A 21,416-nucleotide genomic window follows, 5' to 3' on the forward strand; every position below is an offset into this window, starting at 1 on the left:
TCTCATCTAAAAATTTTACATAAAAAAAGTTTTTACGACACCTATCAATAAAATTCTGAACTACATAACTATTCTTTTCCAAATCCTAAATTGTATAATATATGTTGTGGTTTAATTTGGTATTTCTTGACAACTTCTTGCCTCTAATCGTGAAACAAGTTGGAGGGAAGTGGCGAAATGGGTAATGTAAATTAGATCTTCCCTGAAATCATGATTTATTATGTACTGCAATACTAAAAACAACTAATCTTCTCCGAATATTAACATTTACAAACTTACATAGTGCCTTGTAGAGCACAGAATCCCCACTTTCCCGACCATTAATTTAAAACAAATTGTAAACGACCAAAGGGGGATCAGTGCTTGATAGGCAACTTTGTGGTAAGGCACCAATATATGTTTTTTATGCTTAATTTAAATTAAGTTGATCGTCAAATAGAATTTAGTTCTTTATGTTTCTAGGTCATTTATTTTTAAAAAGCGAAGCTTTTCTATAATAAGGGTCGGTCCGTAAGTCCGTCCGTACGTCCATCCGTTACAGTTAGCTTTTTTCGTTAATCTAAAAAGGTAGGATTGTCTTTTCGATTTCAAACTTTATATGCTAATTCCTATAGCAGTTAGGTACAAATTCCAAAGCGCAGCAACTCTATAATCATTACTAAAAAGTCTGTACGTCTATTTAAAAGAAGCTTTTCTATAATTAGGGTCGGTCTGTAAGTCCGTCCGTACGTCCATCCGTTACAGTTAGCTTTTTTCGTTAATCTAAAAAGGTTAGGATTGTCCTTTCGATTTCAAACTTCACATGCTAATTCCTATAGCAGTTAGGTACAAATTGATAAGCGCAGCAACTCTATAATCATTACTAGAAAGTCCGTACGTCTATTTAAAACAAGCTGATTTTTTACTTTTTTTACAACAAATTTTTATATGTTCAAATTATCCTAGTCATCTGATTTTTTTAATACTGATTCCTATTACAACAAGGTATAGTGTTATAAGCGAAGCTTCTCTATAACTAGTCTTAAAAACGTTAGTATGTCCTTAAATAGTAACATGTATTTAATAAGTTTTGCAACAAAATTACTTACAATTTTGCATAGACATATGTTCAGTTTATTCAGTTCTGTCACTCTATAAGTGGTAATGTTCGATTTCCTTCCAATTCAGAGCTTCGCTTTTATAGATGTTGTCATCCTTGTTTTAATAAGTAATGAGCAAAGGATTTTATTTTTGAGCTTTAAAGTAAGATGTTTTTAAGTTATTGAATCAATTTGAAACTTTTACTTTAACTTGCTCTAAAGGGTTAATTAGGAAGTGTTTGAAAATGAGCCGAAGTAAAAATTTGTCAAAATATTTTGTTTTTCGTCTTTAAACAGTTACAAATTTTATGGGTAGGAAAAATATTTAAAGATTTTATTTTTAGGAAGTATTTAAAAATGTTTTTTTAATCTCCCTACTGTGTTATTTTTTTTAAATCGGTCTGCTAATAACATTAATAATCAGGGTTCGGCAGCCGCGCCTCAGCCTCACTTTTAACCTGCTTGTGAGCAGAAAAAGAAATTTCAGAAAGAAGGATTGTCTGCTAAAGAGCAGTTTTATACATCCAGCTGAATATTATAGTAATAAAATGACGATATCTTGAGGCTTACACGCGGCTTACGTGCGGCTGCCGATCCCTGTTAATAATCTACACACTTTTGATGAGGTTTAGTGTATTTAGATTTTAGATTAGCGAATTTATACTCTTACATAATCTACTACAAGCCCCTTTTAATAATAGTTGAATCATCGATAATATTACACACAGGTTTCGTGATTAGATTGCATGATTTTAATAGACTTTTTGGTCAGAGAAACATTCCCTTGTCCCTGGGAGGAAATAGGTTTTATTCTAGGATTTTATTGAAGATAGATAGCTTAAATTTTCATTTTATTTTGATTTCTATTATATATGTAGTATGTACTCTAATCTATACAATGTTTAATCGGTCAGTCTGTTGGTCATACTCTGAAAGATGTAAACGTTATTTTCTAAGATTTTCCTTTAGTTTTTGCATATCATCATCTCTTTATTTTTCATTGATATAAGAACTGTAAATCTGAATTTTTGCCTCACTAAAATCAGATTGACACACTAAAATTTTAGTAAGGCAAAATTATCCCCTCTAAATTTTTAGTGCGCCTCACTGTTTATAGTGGGGCAAACTGATTTTAGTGGCAATTTTTAAAAAAGAATTCACCTCTGCTCTATAGCTCACTCTGTCTGTTTGTCTATTCGATGATTTTTTTTGTTTTTCGCTTATGATTGATGTCGTCCTTGTTATTTTAGTAAATGGGCTTTACGCGGTGACAGATTGTATATGGACAAAAAGATATTTGTCTACGTTGAATCGAGGTAATGCTTTTTTCCTGTATATATTCAATATTTAAATGCTTGGTATTTATTTACATGAATTAAATAATAAAACTCTTCTTTATATACATCTTTATTCAATAATATGATAAATGGAGATCTAACCCTAACCCTACGGGGTCATTCTAATCATTAATTAACCCAACCTAACTTAACAAATTAACAAAGCAACTTTTAGACATTTGGATTTGCCTATAGCCTCTCCCCAACATTTGATTAAATTTTAGTTTCTTGAGGGTGGTCTAATTTAGGAGGGTCTTTTCCATTGCACAGGGGGTTTGACCTTCTAAGCTTCCTATGAAATTGTAGAGCGATCCGGCCATTAATTAGATCTTATATGACGCACATACAACTTTATGCTAAAGGATTCTTTATGCTCAATCAATGAAATAAACAATATTTTTAATTTTAGAGACGAAGTTATATCAGTCTAGCTGTAATTGCCAAAGCTAGTGTTATACATGATCGTTCCAGGAATCAAGATTCATAATAATCAACATAAATTGTTTTCATTGTGAATGATATTTATTTCAGAGATACCATTGGGATATGATAATACCATGAATGTAACTTAATATAATATTAATAATAATGTAAATTATCTTTAAATATGTAAATTTAATGTATACGTTAATAATTTGATAAATGGTTTGATAAATAAATTGTTATTGAAGAAGACTTTTTTCAAATATTGCATTTTTTAAAATAATTTTAAATTGAATAATTGGGTATAGTCCCTTTCGTGGCAACGCCTCTTCAGGGGCGTTTCGTCGTATTTTCATATTAGTTTTTATAAATTATATTAGGTTAGGTTAAGTTAGGTTAGAAGATTGCCCCGCAAGGTTAAGCAATTGGCCCCGCAGGGTTGGGGGCTAGACATAGGGAAAAAGTTACTATGAAAATACGACAAAACGCCCCTTAAGTGGCGTTGCCACAAAAGGGACTATCCCAGAATTATTTTGTAAAACGTATAACAAAATTAACGTGTACATATACAATTTAGATAAAAATGACTAAAACAGCAAAAAAAGCATAAAATCTTTCAAACTAACAATAAGTTTAACATAAAAAGACATCTGAAAGATCCAATTTGTGAAAACATTGCCAATCAAATTTTTAAATGAGGTCTTCGTATGCAGCCTTATGTAATCACTGATTTTAAGTGTTAAGTGCAGCTTGACTTTAAGATGACATTTAATATAATTTTAGGAACAAATTTTCCAGTATTGCTTCAAAACCGCTGGATTAGAACAGGTTCTCAGTCATACTGTAAAATCATGTATTGCATCGTCTTAAAGACTATTTTCCACGAATATTAAAACAAAAATAAAAAATAAATGGTTTAAATCTTACATTTTTAATGTTTATATCCGCAGAAAGCTGTCTATAATACGATGCAATAAATAACTATTACAAAATTATACTTTTTTGTTAGTGACTCTTACAAAAAAAAATCAATGACTAACTAAAAGCTGCATAACTCTATTTTTACAACTTTATGATTGGTTAATAATTAGACATGATTGTCTAGTTCTACCCTAATGTATAATGCAGAGCGCGGCAGCTGCGCGTAAGCCTTATTTAAATTACAATTTTAAAATTCATCTGGATGTCTAAACCTTTTCTTAATTGTTTTGGCCTACAAGCAGGATTAAATTCAAGGCTTATGCGCGGCTGCCGAGTCCTGGTTTAATAAAACAAAGTGTTGGAGTATTTTTATTTACGTTATCTGAAGGAATATGTGTGTACTGGAAGTATTGTTTTTCCAGTATGGCTTCAAAACCGCTTAATATCCGCTGGATAAGTTCCGGTTGTCAGCCATAATGAAAAATCATACAGAGCATCGAATTATAAACAATTTTCCACGAATATTAAAATAAAATTCATAAAATGAATACCAGTTTTGTTACCCCAGGCCTTCAGCCACTCGGGTTTAACAAAACTTGATTTTACTTTACAAATTTTCATTTGTTACCCGCGGATAACTGTCTATATTACGATGTAATATTAGTATTAGTTATTGTGATTGATAATTTGTTGACTAATTTCATTCAGGAAGCTAGGATAGAATTCTTCTTTTGCGATTTTTTCTGATTTTTTCGTTTTCGCTTGTTTACAGGTGGTTGTGGCTGACTTTTAGAGGTTGGTGATTGGTCATTCAGAGGCACTTGCGGTTGACTCGCGGAGGACGGAATTGGGCTGCTGCAAGGAGGCATTGCAGTTCTTTCAGGTGTATCTGACAAATGGGCGGATTTATTATTGTTTTTATCTTGATTTAATTCATCTATTTCATTATTAATTTCAGTCTTAGTAGGAGTATCTTTGATGTTATTAGTGTTGTCTGTAGTAGGAGTATTTTCAGTAACAGATTTAATCAAAGCAGGGAAATTGTTTTCAAACGCTTTTTGGTGCTTATCACGTAAATCTTGTATGATTAAATCTTTGGTCTGTATAACTTGCTTCATATCACAGATTTCTTTGGTTAGATTGGTCACATGATTGCTATATTTTAATCTCCCTGCCTCGTACTGTTCTCTTATACTGGCCATCTTGGCCTCTAGGTCTTGAGTGTTGCGGGAACATTTTTCTAATAACTCTTCAGTGCGCCGACAGATGTCAGGATCAATATTCTTTCCCCTTAGTTTTGCTATAGTCTGATTAAGTTCCGTTTCTCTGTACTCTAGTTCACTAATTCTGACCTCGCGGCTGTGAAGCTCTGCCTCTTTGGCGGCCATTTCCTGGCGCACGGCCGCCAACTCGCCCGCCTTTTCATCAAACAACCCGGCGAATTCAAGCCGCATCAGCTCTTTGTCCTCGTGACGTGTGACGGTGATTTCGTCCAGCCGCGAGCTGACCTCGCGTTGCATGTCACGCATGCGCGCGTCACATTCCCGCGTTTTGTCCTCCAACGCTCGCTGCAGCTCTGACATGACCAGGTGGTGCGTCTTCTGCTCGGCCTCCAGGGTGTCAATATGTTCGCGGAGGCTGCAGTTTTCCGCCTGCAACATCTGTTTCTCCTCAGTCAGTGTGGCAATGTTTTCTGTCGTCTTGGATCTTTCTTGCAAATAATTTTGAAACTTAAGCTCTACAAAACGTTTTGAATCTTTGAGTGCAACAAGAGTCTCCTCAACAATCTGCTTCTCCTGCCCTACTTCTTGTTTTTCTAATTCAAGTGTTTGGGGTGGTATGAGGAAAAAGGAGGTTTTGTAAAAATAAAATAAAAATAAAATCTTATAATGATAGCAGTTAGGTAAAAGTAAATAAAATCAATGAAAACTGGAAATCAAAAAAAAATTTCTATGTTTAATGTGATAAAAATATGAAATGTCCATTGACTTACTTTGACAGACTAATTTGTTGAAATCAAATTAAAATAATAGAGGGGGCACGATCTATGTGTAATTTGGGTTTCTGAATATAAGCCAATAGCAAAAAACAATTTGCTAGCAGACCAAAAAGGTTCCTACCACCAGGTAGTTGTCTAGATTATACATCTAAACTTTTACATTTATTGTCCGGAGGTACCTTAGCTATAAAGTAGCTGCGCTAATAAAAAAAAAGGAAAGAAAAATATATATTATTCATACATATTGTCCTCTTTATCTAACAAACAAAACAAAAACAAAAAAGAAGAATAATAACTGCTATTCAAAACTAAAAACCGTAAAAAAATGTGTAATGTTCATACTCCCCCACCTTGCTCAACCTTAGCTGTCTTGGCTCTAGCGGCCGTCAGCTCCTTCTCTAGCCCCGCCACCTTGGTGACCAGGCTATGCTTGTCCTTGTCTGCCTGCTCGAGCCTGCCCCGCAGCTGGTCTCTCTCCAGCTTTGTGTTGGCCAAGTCACGTGACTGGTTGTCAATCTAAATGGATTTATTATTACTTGGATGTTACACCAGATTATCATGTTCTCTAATTAAGTAAAACTTGTAGCTGGCTAACATAACGATTCCATCCATCCACATATCTAAACTATAGTTCTGTTGATGAAAGACATGACCAATAAAAGAGGTCCATATTAGCGAGCTATATTGACGACAAATTTTCCCCTGTCAATACATCCATGTATCATGTATATCCTGTAACCATTGCTTTAATATTTTAACCTGTGTTTGTCTGTCCTTGATTGTGGCCTCCAGGTTGTTCCTGATCCTGTCCTGGTCCTTGATAATCTTCATCTTCTCCTCCTGCAACAGCTCGTTCTCGGTCTCCAGGGCCCGAGCTGTCTTCCGCAGGGCCAAGATTTTGTCATCCTAAAAGATCATTTTATATAACAATTTGATATTAAGAAATGACTTTAAAAATAATTGTATAACCCAGACAACTACTGGCCTTTTAGTGGTGGGGATATTTTTCGTCTGCTAACAAATTGTTTCTGTTCATTTGTTTGTAGCGACTTGGCTATGATTATGTTTTCGATACTATTGGATAATATTGTAAGACCCAATTAAAAGTCGGTACTGGGTCCTCACAATGGTGATGGAGTTACATACAGCTAGTGCCACCTCTTCTTTTACTTTAATATTAAACTTAATATCTTTTTTTTTAAATGCATGCTTTGATGTTTATAAAAAAAATGTATAACCTTTGGACACTTTTGGCTGTCAAAAGCTTTCTTCAGTTCTTCATAATCATTAGAGATTTTGTTCATAACTTTACTCAAAACTTCATTTTCACCTAGGAAATGAATAAAATATTACTTTCGTAATTACTTTATAGATACATTTATTTTAATAAAAAATCTTAATCAATTTTGTTTATACTTTAAAAAATGTTCTGCTCATTAATTTCTAACAGTATACAAGAGTTATTGTTCATGTGTTCTTCTTTCTAATTACAGAGCTTCGATTTTATGGATGTTGTCATCCTTAGTTGAATGTGTGTTTTTCCATAATTACATTGGATAAGTAAAATTATGTATCGGATCATACAAAGTAAAACTTTACAAGGAGAAACACTAAAAACACCATTGACATAGAGAATTATGTGAAAAATATAAAAGCAGTCCGCCTTGGATGTTTTATAGTTAATTATGCTGTATAATGATGGGAATGTTGACAAGAAGTTTCAGCCCGTTTGTCTTGAATAGGAATCTCACAGACGAACGGCAGAAGGGCATTTGGAATTATAGAGTAGCTTCTCTACTAAAAACTCGTGCATTAACTTTTTTTTAAAGGTTATGCATATACATTCATAATGACCTATCATATTTTATCGAATTATATAAAAAATGTAAACATTTGACATTTTGAAGTTATGTTGAATTTCATCTATTAATATTTAATGCCTATCAATCTCATTTCTCTTATAAAAATATTAAACATTTCAATAAATGTAACCTAATAAAATTTTCCGATCTACTGCAGTTCACGGTAAAATATTGCTGGTAACGAATATTGCCAAAAATTTATGAACTAAAAAGGCTGCTAGCTGCCAAACGGCTGAGCGTACAGATCATGCCCGCACACTGTTTTAGGCGGCATAAGAAGGCCTACAAATAATCTGGAATAATAAATCAATAATTCATAATTATCTCGCAGTGCAGAGAAATGCGCGAAAAAAAGGCATATTTTACGCGTTTTTTTCTTTAGTGAAGCTTTCCCTGTGCATCATTGGATCTTGACTATTCCAGATTATTTGTAGGCCTTCTTATACCACTTAAAATGGTGTGCGGGTATGATCTGTACGTCCAGCCGTTTGGCAGCTAGCAGCCTTTAAAAGAAGGTGTATCAACTTTTTTTTTTATAGCTAGCCGGTTCTTTTAGTAAGTAGTAGATGTAAAATTTTTCATAGAATTCAGATATGCAATCGGTTTTTTTGTAGACCTCTTATTTTTAAAGTAATTTAAGTTTTAAAAAAAAAATTAAGTCGATTTTAAGGTACTAAAATGCAACAAAAAAAAAGAAAGAAAATGGCCATTATGAACAAAAATAGTAAGATCTTTAATTTGACACCTTACTTTTTCAATTCTGTCAGGTAATTATTGAAAAAATCGATTTTTTTAAACCCACGAGAATAAAAACTTTGAACTGAATTTTATCATTTCACATGTAAAAAAATATGGGTTCATATATACCTTTAGAATCAGAAAAATATTACGAATCCATTGTAAGCAAAATTGAAAAAAAAGTTTACAATATAGTATATAAACTACAATATAAGGAATTATATGAAAATATCATATTATATTGTACAGGCAACGTCTTAATTCTTGAATTGAGTATAAAAATGGGAAGGGGGTATAGAGGGGTTAAAAAGGGGGTAAAAAAGGGAAGACGATAGTGTTGCCTGAACAAAAAATACAATTGGCCACTTGTTTATTTTTTAATTTTTTTACTTTTTTTCAATTTTGCTTACAATGGATTCGTAATATTTTTCTGATTCTAAAGGTATATATGAACCCATGTTTTTTATGTCTGTTTGAGAAAATATTTAGGTCTAAAGTTTTTATTAAACCGAGGTTAAAAAAATAGATTTTTTCAATAATTACTCAACAGAATTTTAAAAGTAAGGTGTCAAATTAAAGATCTTACTATTTTTGTTCTTACTGGCCATTTTCTTCTTTTATTTTGTTGCGTTTTAGTACCTTAAAACCGACTTAATTATTTTTTTTAAAAACTTAAATTACTTAAAAAATAAGAGGTCTACAAAAAAACCGATTGCATATCTGAATTCTATGAAAAATTTTACATCTACTACTTACTAAAAGAACCGGCTAGCTATAAAAAAAAGTTGATACACCTTCTTTAAAGATTTTTGGCAAAATTCGTTACCAGCAATATCTTACCGTGAACTGCAGTAGATCCAAATTTTCAATGTCATTAAAAACGTTAAATTACCCCTTACCTTGTGTATTTTTTACAATTTGTGATAAAAGCGCCTTTTCTGAGCCAACCTTCTCAATATCCTCCTAAAATATCACAACTTATTATTATTTTTAAATTTTTGGTAAAAAATAATTAATAAGTAAATCGTTTTCCAATTAATTTGCATATTGGATTTGCAAATCCGTTTGGATCCCAAATATTGCTTTTAAGATCTAGTAACCAAAAGATACATAGTCCAATCATCCTACTTGAATAACGTAGCCACTAATATCAAAATTTGGTTTTGCCTATTTATTTGGTTCTCAGTGTATGAATCAACTTGTATGAATGAAAGGCCGAATTATTCCACGAATAACTCTTTTGCGACAATAATGTCATAAAATGACGCAATTTTTTAAAAGTTTTTAAAAAGTAGGAAAAAAATAACAATTTTACAAAGTGATAATAAAGTGTGAGCTATCTACTTATATGGATGTAGAAAATACGGGGGGAAATTGTCTTCAATTTAGGTTGCTAACATGAAACTCATTTATTGGTCATTTTGTTCATCAAAAGAATTGGGTAAAGGGGGTGAATTGGGGGTAATAGTTATTTGGGCCCGCTGCGCGTTTCACTTCATTAGAGTACATAGTAATTTGTGTAAGAACCAAGTAATAACATATCCATTTCTAATATTCTATACCTTGAGTTTGTCGCTTCTTGACTGTAACTGTTTAAGATCAGCGTCCACCCGTCTTTTCTCTTCTCTGTACCTCGACACCTCCGTTTCAAGCTCATGATTTCTATACAAAATATATTTACATTTTATCATTTTTTCTCTTGTAAAATTGAATCAAGCAATTTTAACTTGGTCGGTTTCGTAGTATGTGCCATAGTATGTGTCCTTGTTTATTAAAATTTAAAATAATATTTTATAGTTTGACTTCGACAGCACATTTGATCAGGGAGTAAGGGAGGGGACAATGGATCGAATATTCAATTTTTAGTAGTCTCAGACTTTGGGTACTGGCTTAAAGGGAATGTGCAAGAGTTTAGCAGTTTCTGACTGAGTTTGGGTACTTGCGCATAAAATGCCGCTACTCGTTGTTTTAGTTTTGAATCTAGCAGACAGAGAGTTGAGAATACACGGCCACCCCTCCATACTCTATTTCACTCCCCTCTCCTCCCATCTCCCTTTTTTAAAACACACAATAGGGAAAAGGAGAAGTGAGGTGGGGGCATGGGGCAAGGGAAATAAACTGGATAAAAAGGGGCAGGCTGGCGTATTGGATCATATTTTTGCCCAGCCAGCCAGCAGTTGGCTGGGTCCAATAATCTTGTAAGATAAAAATCGCACTATAAAACCTCCATATATTTCATCAAAAACAAGATGTGATTTCGTTTTGCATGATTTTTTTCTTAGTTTATAATTTTCTAAATTTTATGAACAAACCCTTTAAAATTTCTTCCAAATTTTATGGATTAGTGTGGATTTCATGGCCTGTCTTTGGAAACTCTTAAATTGAATTAATTGCCTATTGTCCCCTCCCTTACTCCCTGACATTAGATGGTAAAATATCAATCAATCTTCTGTCAAATATGATTAAGCATATTTCTTTTTTTTGCTTTTATTCTTTTAAAAAACTGTTAATTTTACCTTTGCCTCAAAGCAGTATTGGCCTCTTTGATGGATTCAACTTTTAGACGGTCAGCCTCGGACATGCGGACATGGACAGTCTTCTGAAAATATATATTGTTATTTATCGCATCATAATATAGACAGGTTTCGGCGGATATAGAAATGAAAAATATAAGATTAGCTTGATTAGCCCCGAGGGGTCTAAGGCCAGGGCTAACAAAACTTGTTTATTATTTTCGTGGAAAATTGTCTGTAATTGGATGCTATACATAATTAATCATTATGGCCGAGAACCGGTTCTAATTCAGCTGTATATTGATCGTTTTAAAGACATACTAGAAAATTATTAGATATAAGTTATCGGTTGAATAGTTTGGACACTGTTAGCTTGTACCGATCATTCAGAAGTTTTAAAGCCAACGAATGTAGTGTCTCTCCATGGGGAAACCTTTTAGCAAAGCAAAGGCATAGCCAATGCAATGGTAACTGAACAAAAGCTATTTTCCACCAGTTTAGATTTAATATTGACAACCTGTACTTGAATGCCGTCATTATTTGGCTGCTGCGGCTGCTGCAGGACTACATGCCCTCCCGCAGCTCCGTTGACCTTGCAGCTGAGCCACTCCAGCTGGTCCAACTCCTGCAGGGCCAGGGCCAGCTCCGCCTTCGTCTTCTCCAGCTCCGCGATGCTCGGCATTGTGCTGATGATTACAAAGAAAAAGAGGGTCAAGTCCCTCTGTCTGAAATTTGTTTAATTGCTTATTTTGACTAGAATGGATTTTGCTCTAAACATTTATAGACGTTATAATATTTTGTAGGGCTCGACAGTCGCGCGTCAGCCGCGACAAAGCCTAAATTTAAACCCGTATGGATGTTTTGAAAAATTCTTAATAGAAAGATTGCTATTTTTGTGTCAGGTTTGGACATCCAGCTGACTTTTAAAATGATGAAAGATTGTTTTTAGTGAGGCTTACAGGCAGCTGACGCGTTTGGTTACAATGACCCATAGGTTTTATTCAGGGGTAAGAAAAGTGAAATCTAAAATTTTAATGAAAAAGTCATTAAGCTCCCTTCTCCCAAAGATTTGACAATAGCAGCTGAATTAAATCTTAGAGCTTTGTCGATTTCTGAGGCAAGTGGCTACTGCCATTTTTAATCTTTGATTTAAAATTGTAAAATACTAAATATTTCGATGAATTTTATGTGTAAATTTAATAAGATAAACAAATGAGGCATAAAAGAAACATTAAATTAACACAAAAACTTTAATTACACAAGAACAAAAAGTTTATATAAGCAAAAAGAAATAATATGGCACATAACAATTACAAATCTTAACTTAAAACATTTAAATTTAATAAAAATTAATAATGGCACACAAAATTTGTTTTTTATTCCACCGCCGGTTAAAGTAACCCTCTCTCTTAACTGAACATCCAATGTTTGGTTCTTATTTTGTTTATTCAACCTCCAAATAATCCCTCTCCCCTCCCACCCCCACTCTTTCTTGTTTTTCCAATTATGGCCCCAATAATAGAAGAGTGTGTCTGTGTGTGTGTGTGCGTGTTTTGTGTATGTGTGTGTTACAGCCTCTGAAGAGGTTTGAAGTAAATAATACCATTGACGTCATACCTCTCAGAGAAAGCATAAATAAAGTTTGTACAAAACATGGTTGGTTACAATAAGCCAATACAAAATGATCGATATAGATTTTGCATATTTATATTATTCTGTAGAAAATATTTATAATTGATAAAATAACTTTTTAATCTTTAAAAAAGAATATAAAATCTTACCATATTAATTTTAATTGGTCTTTAAAAAAATATTTATATCATTTAGACCCTATTTTAGATTAAAAAAAAAACAACAACAAAAAGATGTAAAGTGTTCAAACAACGACATCATTTCATTGGTCAATAGTCTAGGTTCTGTAAAGGGTTCGGGATCTACAGGGCATAAAAGATAGTTCTTTGAAATTAAAAAGGAGGGAGAGTAAGAAACGGTCATATGTGGAGATCTAAAGGAATGATACAACGGGCGATAAATTAATTAACATCCCTAATGATTATACACAAAAGTACCATTTCTGTAGATTACAATTAAAGTTGACACGTTTGGACACTCAACTTAATGAACTAACCAATCAAAATTCAACAAAAGTCGCCAAAATTGTCAAACCAACGAATAAGAAATATGACAATATGGGTACAATATGACAAAAAATATGAAAAAATATTAAGGTTAGGTATTTCATTCTTTTCATGAGTAGAGAGGTGGTTCTTTTTGTACCAGTTGAGATGCAAAGGAGCTGAATTTCCATAACTTCTCCGACAGAGCCGTGTCTTCAGCAATGGAGGGCAGACGAGTTTTCTAGAAAAAAAGACTAACATCAGATTATGAAAACCATTGCTTTCAATGTTAATTTAAAGCTTAAAATGCAGGGATCTAAAGGGATAAGACAATGGCCGATAAATTTATGATCATCCCTAATGATGATATACAAAAATTCGCCTTCTGTAGATTATTATTAGTGGTTGAAACGTTTGGACACATAACTTAATGAACCCTCCAATTAAAAATAAATCAAAGTTGTTGAGACAACGAATAAAAAACGTTATTATCAAACTTTGGGGACTAGTACAATAAACAGCACAATATCTCTTTCCTCCCTCTCTAAAATTACTAAAAGCTGAATATCTTAAGAAAAACGATTATTTTTTCTTCTTTATAATCATTTACCTATTATATTTCAATCTTACCTTACTGTTAACAAAAACTTCACCAGAACAAGCTTTGCCCTGACTAGTAGCAGCCAACAGCAACATTGTATCCACAGCCAGTGCGGTCTGCTGGTCATCTGCTGTTGAAGGCAGCAGCCCGCCGCTACACTTGTAAGACCGACCAGGATCGTAGCAGTTAACGGCAACCGGTAGCTTTGAGGTGTGACAGCGTCGCGTTAGCTCTTTGGCTAGCAGAACATTTGCTAACTAAAAAATATATAAATCTTGGAGCTTTTTAAATTACTAGCGGCTTCGCCCCTAGCCTCTAGGGGCTTTGCCCCAAGAAAAAACATAATTTTCTGCACCAGCACCAGCAGCACCAGCAGCACCAGCAGCACCAGCTGCACCACCAGCACCAGGAGAATTTTTTTTGGGGGGGGGGTAAATTTTCATTTTTTGGGGGGTTGGGGGTGTCCCACCCCCCAAGAAAATAGCTTAAAACCACCACAGGACCAATAGGTATATACCCTGAAGAGTAGAATCCAATCGGTTCAGTGGTTACCGAGATCTTAAGCTTCAGACAGACAGACGGACAGACGGACAGACATCAAGCTACTTTGTATTATAGATTGAGATTAATAATTTTCAATATTGATTCTTAGAATTACTTCTCCCTTTTTTCTTTAAATATTGTGTACGTTGTTGTGGGGAGATCTAACCCTGCCTGCCGGGCCTAACTTAATAAGACAATAAATGTAAAGGCATAAACGTATAACCCAGAAAACTACCTGGCCCAAGTGATGGGGACCTTTATCGTCTGCTAGCATATTGCTTTCTGTATTTTTGCAACGACTTGGCTGTATTTATTTTCCGACGCTATTGGCTGATTTTCAAAGACCCAACTAAAAGTCGGCACAGGGTCCCCACCCCGTGAGTAAAGTTATATATAGCATGTGCCCCCTCTATACTTTTACTTTAATAAGTAAACTATTCTCTAAAAAGGGTAACTTTACAAATTGTCCCAAAAATCAGCCATGTGACGTCATAAAAATGAGGGATTGTCCTTTTTTTAGGGGTATTCGTTCCCACTTCTCCCCTCATCTCCCTCATTTTTATGACGTCACGTGGCTGGTATTTGAGACACTTTGTAAAGTTACATGAAAAGGTATCCTTATTGGATTACCTGTGTATTGCAATAAGCCACGGGTTGTTTGAATTGAAGCTCTGAGTTGATATTATTTGGTTCTAGTTTGGCCAACTTGAGATCACAGTAAGAGGCAGGTAACAATATTCGTCCATCTAAATATATTAAACAAGGATGGCAACATCCATTTATAGCGAAGCACAAAAAAGTCATGGATGGACAAATAGCCAAAGTGATTAATTGAGCAAAATTCCAATATGCAATAAGAGGAGAAAAAAGTAAGAGAAAGAAAATTAATTGAAAATAACGAAATTTTTATAAACCATATATGTATGTATGAGTGTGTGTCTTTTGGAGCATAACCGATACACTTACGGACCATGTAAACTACATACTAGATGCTCTTTGGACAGGGGTATCGGGCGGGCTGACAAATTATATTATAAAATAGCCTCGCTACTAATCAATGTAAAACACTAATTGTCACAGAAAAATGTTCAAATGTTTTGTTTACTATTCAGCTAATGCAAACTCAATTAAAATTTTGGTGAAATAGTAGAAAGATTCCCTTAAATCAACACCTTTATTTCATTTATATGTCCAGGAAGTTTCACAGCTGTGAAACCAAGGTATCAAACATAACACTTTATGGGGGAAAATATTTTTCCTTGTAATGCTATCCCTGTATCCCTAAAAACTCACCTGAGGTAGATAGTAAATTAAGAAGAAGGTTTGATAGTAGAAAGAAACCAAGATAGTTTGTGGCCAGCTGGACTTCTAGTCCTGATTCTGTCCGATACAACCTGGAATATTTATATAGTAAGATAGTTTGTGGCCAGCTGGACTTCTAGTCCTGATTCCGTCCGATACAACCTGGAATATTTATATAGTAAGATAGTTTGTGGCCAGCTGGACTTCAAGTCCTGATTCTGTCAGATACAACCTGGAATATTTATATAGTAAGATAGTTTGTGGCCAGCTGGACTTCTAGTCCTGATTCTGTCCGATACAGCCTGGAATATTTATATAGTAAGATAGTTTGTGGCCAGATGGACTTCTAGTCCTGATTCTGCTCGATACAACCTGGAATATTTATATAGTAAGATAGTTTGTGGCCAGCTGGACTTCTAGGCCTGATTCTGTCCGATACAACCTATGTAGAATGTAAGATAATTTGTGGCCAACTTATATAACCTGAAATATTGAGAATACATGATAATATAGCAAACATCAAAGACAACAGACACTTAGATGTTATATTTGCTTTGCCATAAAAATCACATCTATATTGACAGGAACGTCCAAGCTTTTTATTTTCAGGGAGGGTAAAATGAGGGTTTTCAAAGTTTTAAAGGGGGGTAATCTAATGTATTTTCATAACTTTTGAGGGATTAAAATGAGAGGTTTCAAAGTTTGAGGAGGGTAAACACCATGATACCCCCTTGGACGTCTATGCCCTTACCTGTCCAGCAGGATTGCGCCATTACAAACCAGAACATCCAGCCTTGGCTCTGCCTGCAGAATAATCTCGGCCAGGTTTCTCACACTCTCCATGTCGGCCAGGTCAACTTGGACTGAGTATAACTTTGTACTTCCTGTGCTTTTCCTTAATAACCGATATATTATTACTTGGATGTTGCAACAGATTTTTATGTACTCTTATAAATAGGTTGGCTTATATAGGAAACCTCCCTCTCCCCTTTGCCCCAATCCCTTCCCCTCCTATTGGATGAACGAACTAGCTAATGAATGAGGTCCATTTTAGCAAGCCAAATTGACTACAAATTTTCCCTTGTCAATATATATATATCCAATATCCATATTTATTAATCGCAAGATATATCTTAAACTTGCCTTATTTCCTCCAGAGCTTTCTCTGCTTTTTCAACATTTCTGCAAGCTAAGATCACCCTAAAGTAAAATATTTGAGATGGATATCCTAAACAAAGCTAACAAAAGGTGACTCTATAATTGTTTTTAAATATTGTAACAAGATTAGATTTCAATGAAAACTTATGCCTTTTGAGTTAATAAAAGCAACCTCTTAATTCATGTATAATGTATATACGTGTAAGCATCTAATTCTAGAAAGAATTTAAATTGAATTTGGAAAATCAAATAAAAAAACACGAGGTATATCTAAAAGTCAAACAAATAGACACCCTTCTACTTATATAGACACATAGACATTCTAATACTTCATAAAATGGCTAATATCTTTATCAATATACAGGGTGCGTCACATAAATCGGGACATTTTGTAATTTTTAAAGAAATAAACATAAAATCGTCAATTTTAAAGATTTTATTGAATTTTAAAAACTGGGAAGCAAAATATGTATATGACTAGTAGATTATTCAATAAAATCGCCGCCAGCCTCAATCACCGTCTCTACCCGCCTCCTCAACCGCCGGCAGGTCCAGGTTAAAATGTACCTGTCCAAGCTGGCGTAGTTCTCCTTGATAGTGGCAATGAGGGAGGTCTTTGTGGTATGGGCACGTCTATTGGTGCATGCTTCAAAGTAGCCCTAGGCCCAAAAGTCCATTGAATTAAGATCGGGCTACTGGGAGGCCACATTTCCTTAGGATCATGAGTAACCGCCAAATTGACAAAATCCATGTTTTTGCTCTCATTTGGGCTAGGATTTAGCTACAGTGGACTTTAAGTACTCAAAATGCGTGTCTCGATGAGCTTAAGACACACAAAAAATTTTGGGTCAAATTTCCAACTCCTTTCCTGTCGGGCCCTACTGTTTGTGATTTCTTAAGGCTCAAAATCTTGAAAAATCGACCTCATTTCGGCTAGGATTGAGCTAAAATGGATTTAAACACGGCAAAATGTGTGTCTCAATGAGCCTAAGACACCCACAAAATTTGGGGTCAAGATTCCAACTCCTTCCCTGTTGGACCCTACGTTTTGTGATTTTGCGCACTTAACCACCGGCGCAATTGGAATCTGCCTTGTTGAACATATACGCGTCCAGCTCGGTGTACACGTCCATCTTCGTCCAAAGATTTTTTTGTGCTAAAAGGTCATTACCTAAGCTTTCTATAGTGGGGTCAAACGTCCTGATTGGTCAAGTAGTTTTCACACTATGGCCGTTTAAAAAATGTCCCGATATATGTGACGCACCCTGTATATAACTTTTAGCAATAAACATTTTAAGACTCCATGAAATGCGAAATTACACACTCTATAGACACCTTTTTAGTGAGCATAAAAACTCTAATCCATAATGTTACCTTGCCCTCATGAGTGCCAGCTGTTTAGCCAGCTGGGAACCTTTGTCACCCTTAGCTGCAGTTATCAGTGCAGTCTTATCTTACCTTGCCCCCATTAGTGCCAGCTGTTTAGCCAGCTGGAAACCTTTGCCACGGTTAGCTGCAGTTATCAGCACAGTCTTGTCTTGTCTTACCTTGCCCCCATGAGTGCCAGCTGTTTAGCCAGCTGGAAACCTTTGCCACGGTTAGCTCCAGTTATCAGTGCAGTCTTGTCTTGTCTTACCTTGCCCCCATGAGTGCCAGCTGTTTAGCCAGCTGGAAACCTTTGCCACGGTTTGCTCCAGTTATCAGCACAGTCTTATCCTCCATTATATCATATTTTATAATAACAGCCCTGACAACAGATAATAAAGTGAATAAAAATTTTTGGTAAGTTTTGAACCTTTAAAATAAACAGCAAACTTTTGCTGATCAGAGCTACTTTATTATTAAGACATTTCCGTACGACCGTCCATATATCCGAATGCCACATACAAAAAGTTATTTACCTCACAAGGTTTCGTGATTTTTTATTATTTTTTATTTACAGTATATCATTTTTTTAAACCAGGCGTCTAGCATTAAAAGCAGCCGAGAAAATAACATTTCCCCCATTGCGTTATGGACTGACAGACTAGCAGACAAAGTGATTTATAGAGTGGCAACGCTTCCAAATAGAATTTATCTACATAATCAATCTATACCTAAATAATGATGGGTAAATAAGCTGCAAAGCCATCTTTACCAACTTGATTAGGATGCAAAGCCAGGCAGCTGAGAAAATAGTGGCTAGAAACAGCTGAACAGCTGTAGGCTGACTTCGTAGGATATCTACAATTTTCCAGCTCTGAAAAAGAAGGGCCAATAAATTATTTTTCTAATCTGGATTAGAACCAGTTCTCAGCCATTTTGAAAAATCATGTATAGCATCGTAATATTTTTCCCCAGGAATATAAAAATAAAAACTTTAAATTAATACAAGTTTTTAATTTGGTTTTAATCTTATAATTTTTCATTTCAATATGCACGGAAAGTTGTCATTAGTACGGTGCGATAAATAACTATTTTTCTTGGTCATATGTCAAAACATTAAAACTAGTATTTTTAAAAGCGAAGCTTTTCTATAATTAGGGACGGTCCGTCCGTTCGTCTAAGATGGATAGCTTTTTTCATTAATTTAGACATGTTAGAATTGTCCTATCGATTTCAAATTTTGCATGGTAATTCCTGTTGTGGTTAGGTACGATTTAGAAAGCGTAGCAACTCTATAATCATTACCAGAATGTCCGTTTTACACATTTTTTTTATTTTTTATTTTTAACAACTAATTTTTATGTGATTTAATTATCCAATTGTTCTGATTTTTTGTATACTGATTCCTAGGACAACAAAGTACAATATTATAAGCAAAGCAACTCTATAATCAAGTCCTAAAAATGTAAGTTTGTCTATAAACATTATCCTGTTTCAAGAAGTTTTTCAACAAATTTACTCACAATTTTGCTTTGACTCTTATTCATTTATATTCTGATTTTTCAGTTTTGACACTATACAAGTGTTAATGTCCGTTTGTCCTACCGTTTCAGGGCTTCGCTTTTATGGATGTTGTCATCCTTGTTTAGTAGCAAAGATTCTCTATTATTCACATCTGTATCTGTCTGTAATAGGGCTAATGTAATTTTCATGATTGCTATTTTTAGCAGGGTTAGGCAGCCGCTCCTTAGCCGCGCATAAGCCTCAGTTTTAAACCTGCTTGTGAGCAGAAAAAGAAATTTCAGAAAGAAGGATTGTCTGCTAAAGAGCAGTTTTATACATCCAGCTGAATTTTGTAGTGATAAAATGACGATTTCATTGAGGCTTACACGCGGCTTACGCGCGGCTGCCGATCTCTGATTTTTAGGATACCCCTTTCCAAAGTGTATCCAGCTTTACAACTTACTTTGTTTTCTGGTCCGTCCGTCGGTCATGCAAAAAGAGACATATAAATATTTATCAAAAAGATTTCGTTATTTTTATCTTATATCTTCTTTTCACCTGTCCTTCTTACTCTTGCACTATAACTTACTCCCTCTGTTTGTCAATCAATGATTTTTCTGTACTTATTGATATTGTCATATTAAAGTAAAACAATAGAGGGTGAAGGGGTTAAATAACTGTATATCACCGCCCAGGGACCCTGTGCCGACTTTAAATTGGGTCTTTGAATATCAGCCAATAGCGTTGCAAGTACTACAAAAGGTTACAAAGAGCACAAAGCAATTTGTCCCCAGACGAAAAAGGTCTTGAACACTGAATCCAGGTAGTTATCTGAATTATATACCTATACTTATACATTTATAGTTATGTTAATAATTTTTTTACAAAGTCACTTACCAATTCTATAAAACTGTTGAAAAAAGATAACACTGAATTGTCATTCTGTAAAAAAAAAATAATAGTTGTTATTGCATAAAATTACATATAAGTATGCCTATACATAATAGGAATAATACCTGTAATATCAATAACTATTAAATGATATTGGGTAGAAATTCAATGGCGAAGTTACATGTAGTCGTAGAGCAGTTTTAAAATCATTATGATGGGATGGGTTACAAAGTTAAGTTAAGGCTAACCTAACATTGATATGACAGGTTTAAGTATCCCTAATCTTGACAAAGATAAGTTAAGACTAGCCTTATATTTAAATGAGAGGTTTAAGTATGCCTATCATAATCTTTACTTAAGCTTGCATTCAATTAATTAATAAATTTAACTTAAGGATAGCATAATCTCCTTTATCTAAAATAAATCTAAGGAAAACCTAATTTTTAGGATACCCCAAGAAATCACTTGTGATTCCCCTTACAGTGGTACAGTCGATTTACTACAAACTTATCTAATTTGAATTTTCAAATAAGCAAAATGCATTTTTAGCGCTTATTACTTTTGTAAAAAAAAAGTATACCTGGTGGTAAAAGTAAATTATTTGATGTCTAATATCTTGAATTACATCAGCTAATGTTTTCTGTAAGCTTATCAAACCCTTCATCATTATTTCAAATTTATAGGATATACTATCAATTTCAACAACTATTCAGTTTTTGCCATAGTTTGACTGACAAGCACATTTTTTCCTTCATTTTTATACACATTTTCGCATCATTAAGTTTCTTTATAAAAAAAATAATGAATTAACTACATATTTGTAATAGGGATCTAAAGATAAGACAATGGCCAATTATAAATTGAGGATCTACTGCAGTTCACGGTAAAATATTGCTGGTAACGAATATCGCCAAAAATCTATGAATTTTAAAGGATACTAGCTGCCAAACGGCTGAACGTACATATCATACCCGCACACTGTTTTAAGCGGCATAAGAATGCCTACAAATAATCTGGAATAGCCATAAATCAACAATGCATAATTATCTCGCAGTGCAGAGAAA

General features: G+C 34.3%; 3 protein-coding genes across 3 annotated transcripts in view; 1 reads left to right on the forward strand and 2 right to left on the reverse strand.

The window, feature by feature from the left end:
* Nucleotides 1–3,089, forward strand: part of LOC145315559 (uncharacterized) — a 30,277-nt gene extending 27,188 nt beyond the window's left edge. The window contains exons 40-41 of the mRNA XM_080155540.1: nucleotides 2,330–2,395; nucleotides 2,826–3,089. Coding sequence (XP_080011666.1) covers nucleotides 2,330–2,395; nucleotides 2,826–2,847 — 88 coding nt within the window. The 3' untranslated portion in view covers nucleotides 2,848–3,089. The remainder of the gene's footprint in view (nucleotides 1–2,329; nucleotides 2,396–2,825) is intronic.
* A 1,337-nt stretch (nucleotides 3,090–4,426) lies between these two features.
* LOC145317823 (uncharacterized) lies at nucleotides 4,427–11,627 on the reverse strand. The gene is made up of 8 exons (XM_080159094.1): nucleotides 11,390–11,627; nucleotides 10,876–10,958; nucleotides 9,922–10,021; nucleotides 9,259–9,322; nucleotides 6,998–7,089; nucleotides 6,519–6,665; nucleotides 6,110–6,275; nucleotides 4,427–5,576 (listed from the first exon to the last, which is right to left on the reverse strand). Exons 1-8 carry the CDS (start codon nucleotides 11,552–11,554, stop codon nucleotides 4,465–4,467), a joined length of 1,929 nt encoding a protein of 642 aa, XP_080015220.1. The 5' UTR covers nucleotides 11,555–11,627; the 3' UTR covers nucleotides 4,427–4,464.
* Nucleotides 11,628–13,088: 1,461 nt separating this feature from the next.
* Nucleotides 13,089–21,141, reverse strand: LOC145318382 (retinol dehydrogenase 14-like). Its single transcript, XM_080159675.1, has 10 exons — nucleotides 20,933–21,141; nucleotides 20,359–20,403; nucleotides 18,690–18,832; nucleotides 18,230–18,340; nucleotides 16,579–16,635; nucleotides 16,187–16,330; nucleotides 15,427–15,527; nucleotides 14,764–14,879; nucleotides 13,620–13,847; nucleotides 13,089–13,230 (listed from the first exon to the last, which is right to left on the reverse strand). Exons 1-10 carry the CDS (start codon nucleotides 21,017–21,019, stop codon nucleotides 13,120–13,122), a joined length of 1,143 nt encoding a protein of 380 aa, XP_080015801.1. The 5' UTR covers nucleotides 21,020–21,141; the 3' UTR covers nucleotides 13,089–13,119.
* Nucleotides 21,142–21,416: the final 275 nt, after the last annotated feature.

Source organism: Acartia tonsa, chromosome 4, assembly GCF_053477335.1.
Source record: "Acartia tonsa isolate MP-2025a chromosome 4, ASM5347733v1, whole genome shotgun sequence".
Lineage (NCBI taxonomy): Eukaryota > Metazoa > Arthropoda > Copepoda > Calanoida > Acartiidae > Acartia > Acartia tonsa.

Coding starts and splice junctions, on each gene's coding strand:
- LOC145317823 (XM_080159094.1), bottom strand. CDS start 11,554: ATGCCGAGCATCGCGGAGCTGGAGAAGACGAAGGCGGAGCTGGCCCTG. Junction 10,959..11,389: donor ATGACGGCATTCAAGTACAG/GTTGTCAATATT, acceptor ATATATTTTCAG/AAGACTGTCCATGTCCGCAT. Junction 10,022..10,875: donor AATACTGCTTTGAGGCAAAG/GTAAAATTAACA, acceptor TATTTTGTATAG/AAATCATGAGCTTGAAACGG.
- LOC145318382 (XM_080159675.1), bottom strand. CDS start 21,019: ATGATGAAGGGTTTGATAAGCTTACAGAAAACATTAGCTGATGTAATT. Junction 18,341..18,689: donor ATTTACCCATCATTATTTAG/GTATAGATTGAT, acceptor ATCTGTTGTCAG/GGCTGTTATTATAAAATATG. Junction 16,636..18,229: donor CTGGCACTCATGGGGGCAAG/GTAAGACAAGAC, acceptor ATTTTACTTTAG/GGTGATCTTAGCTTGCAGAA.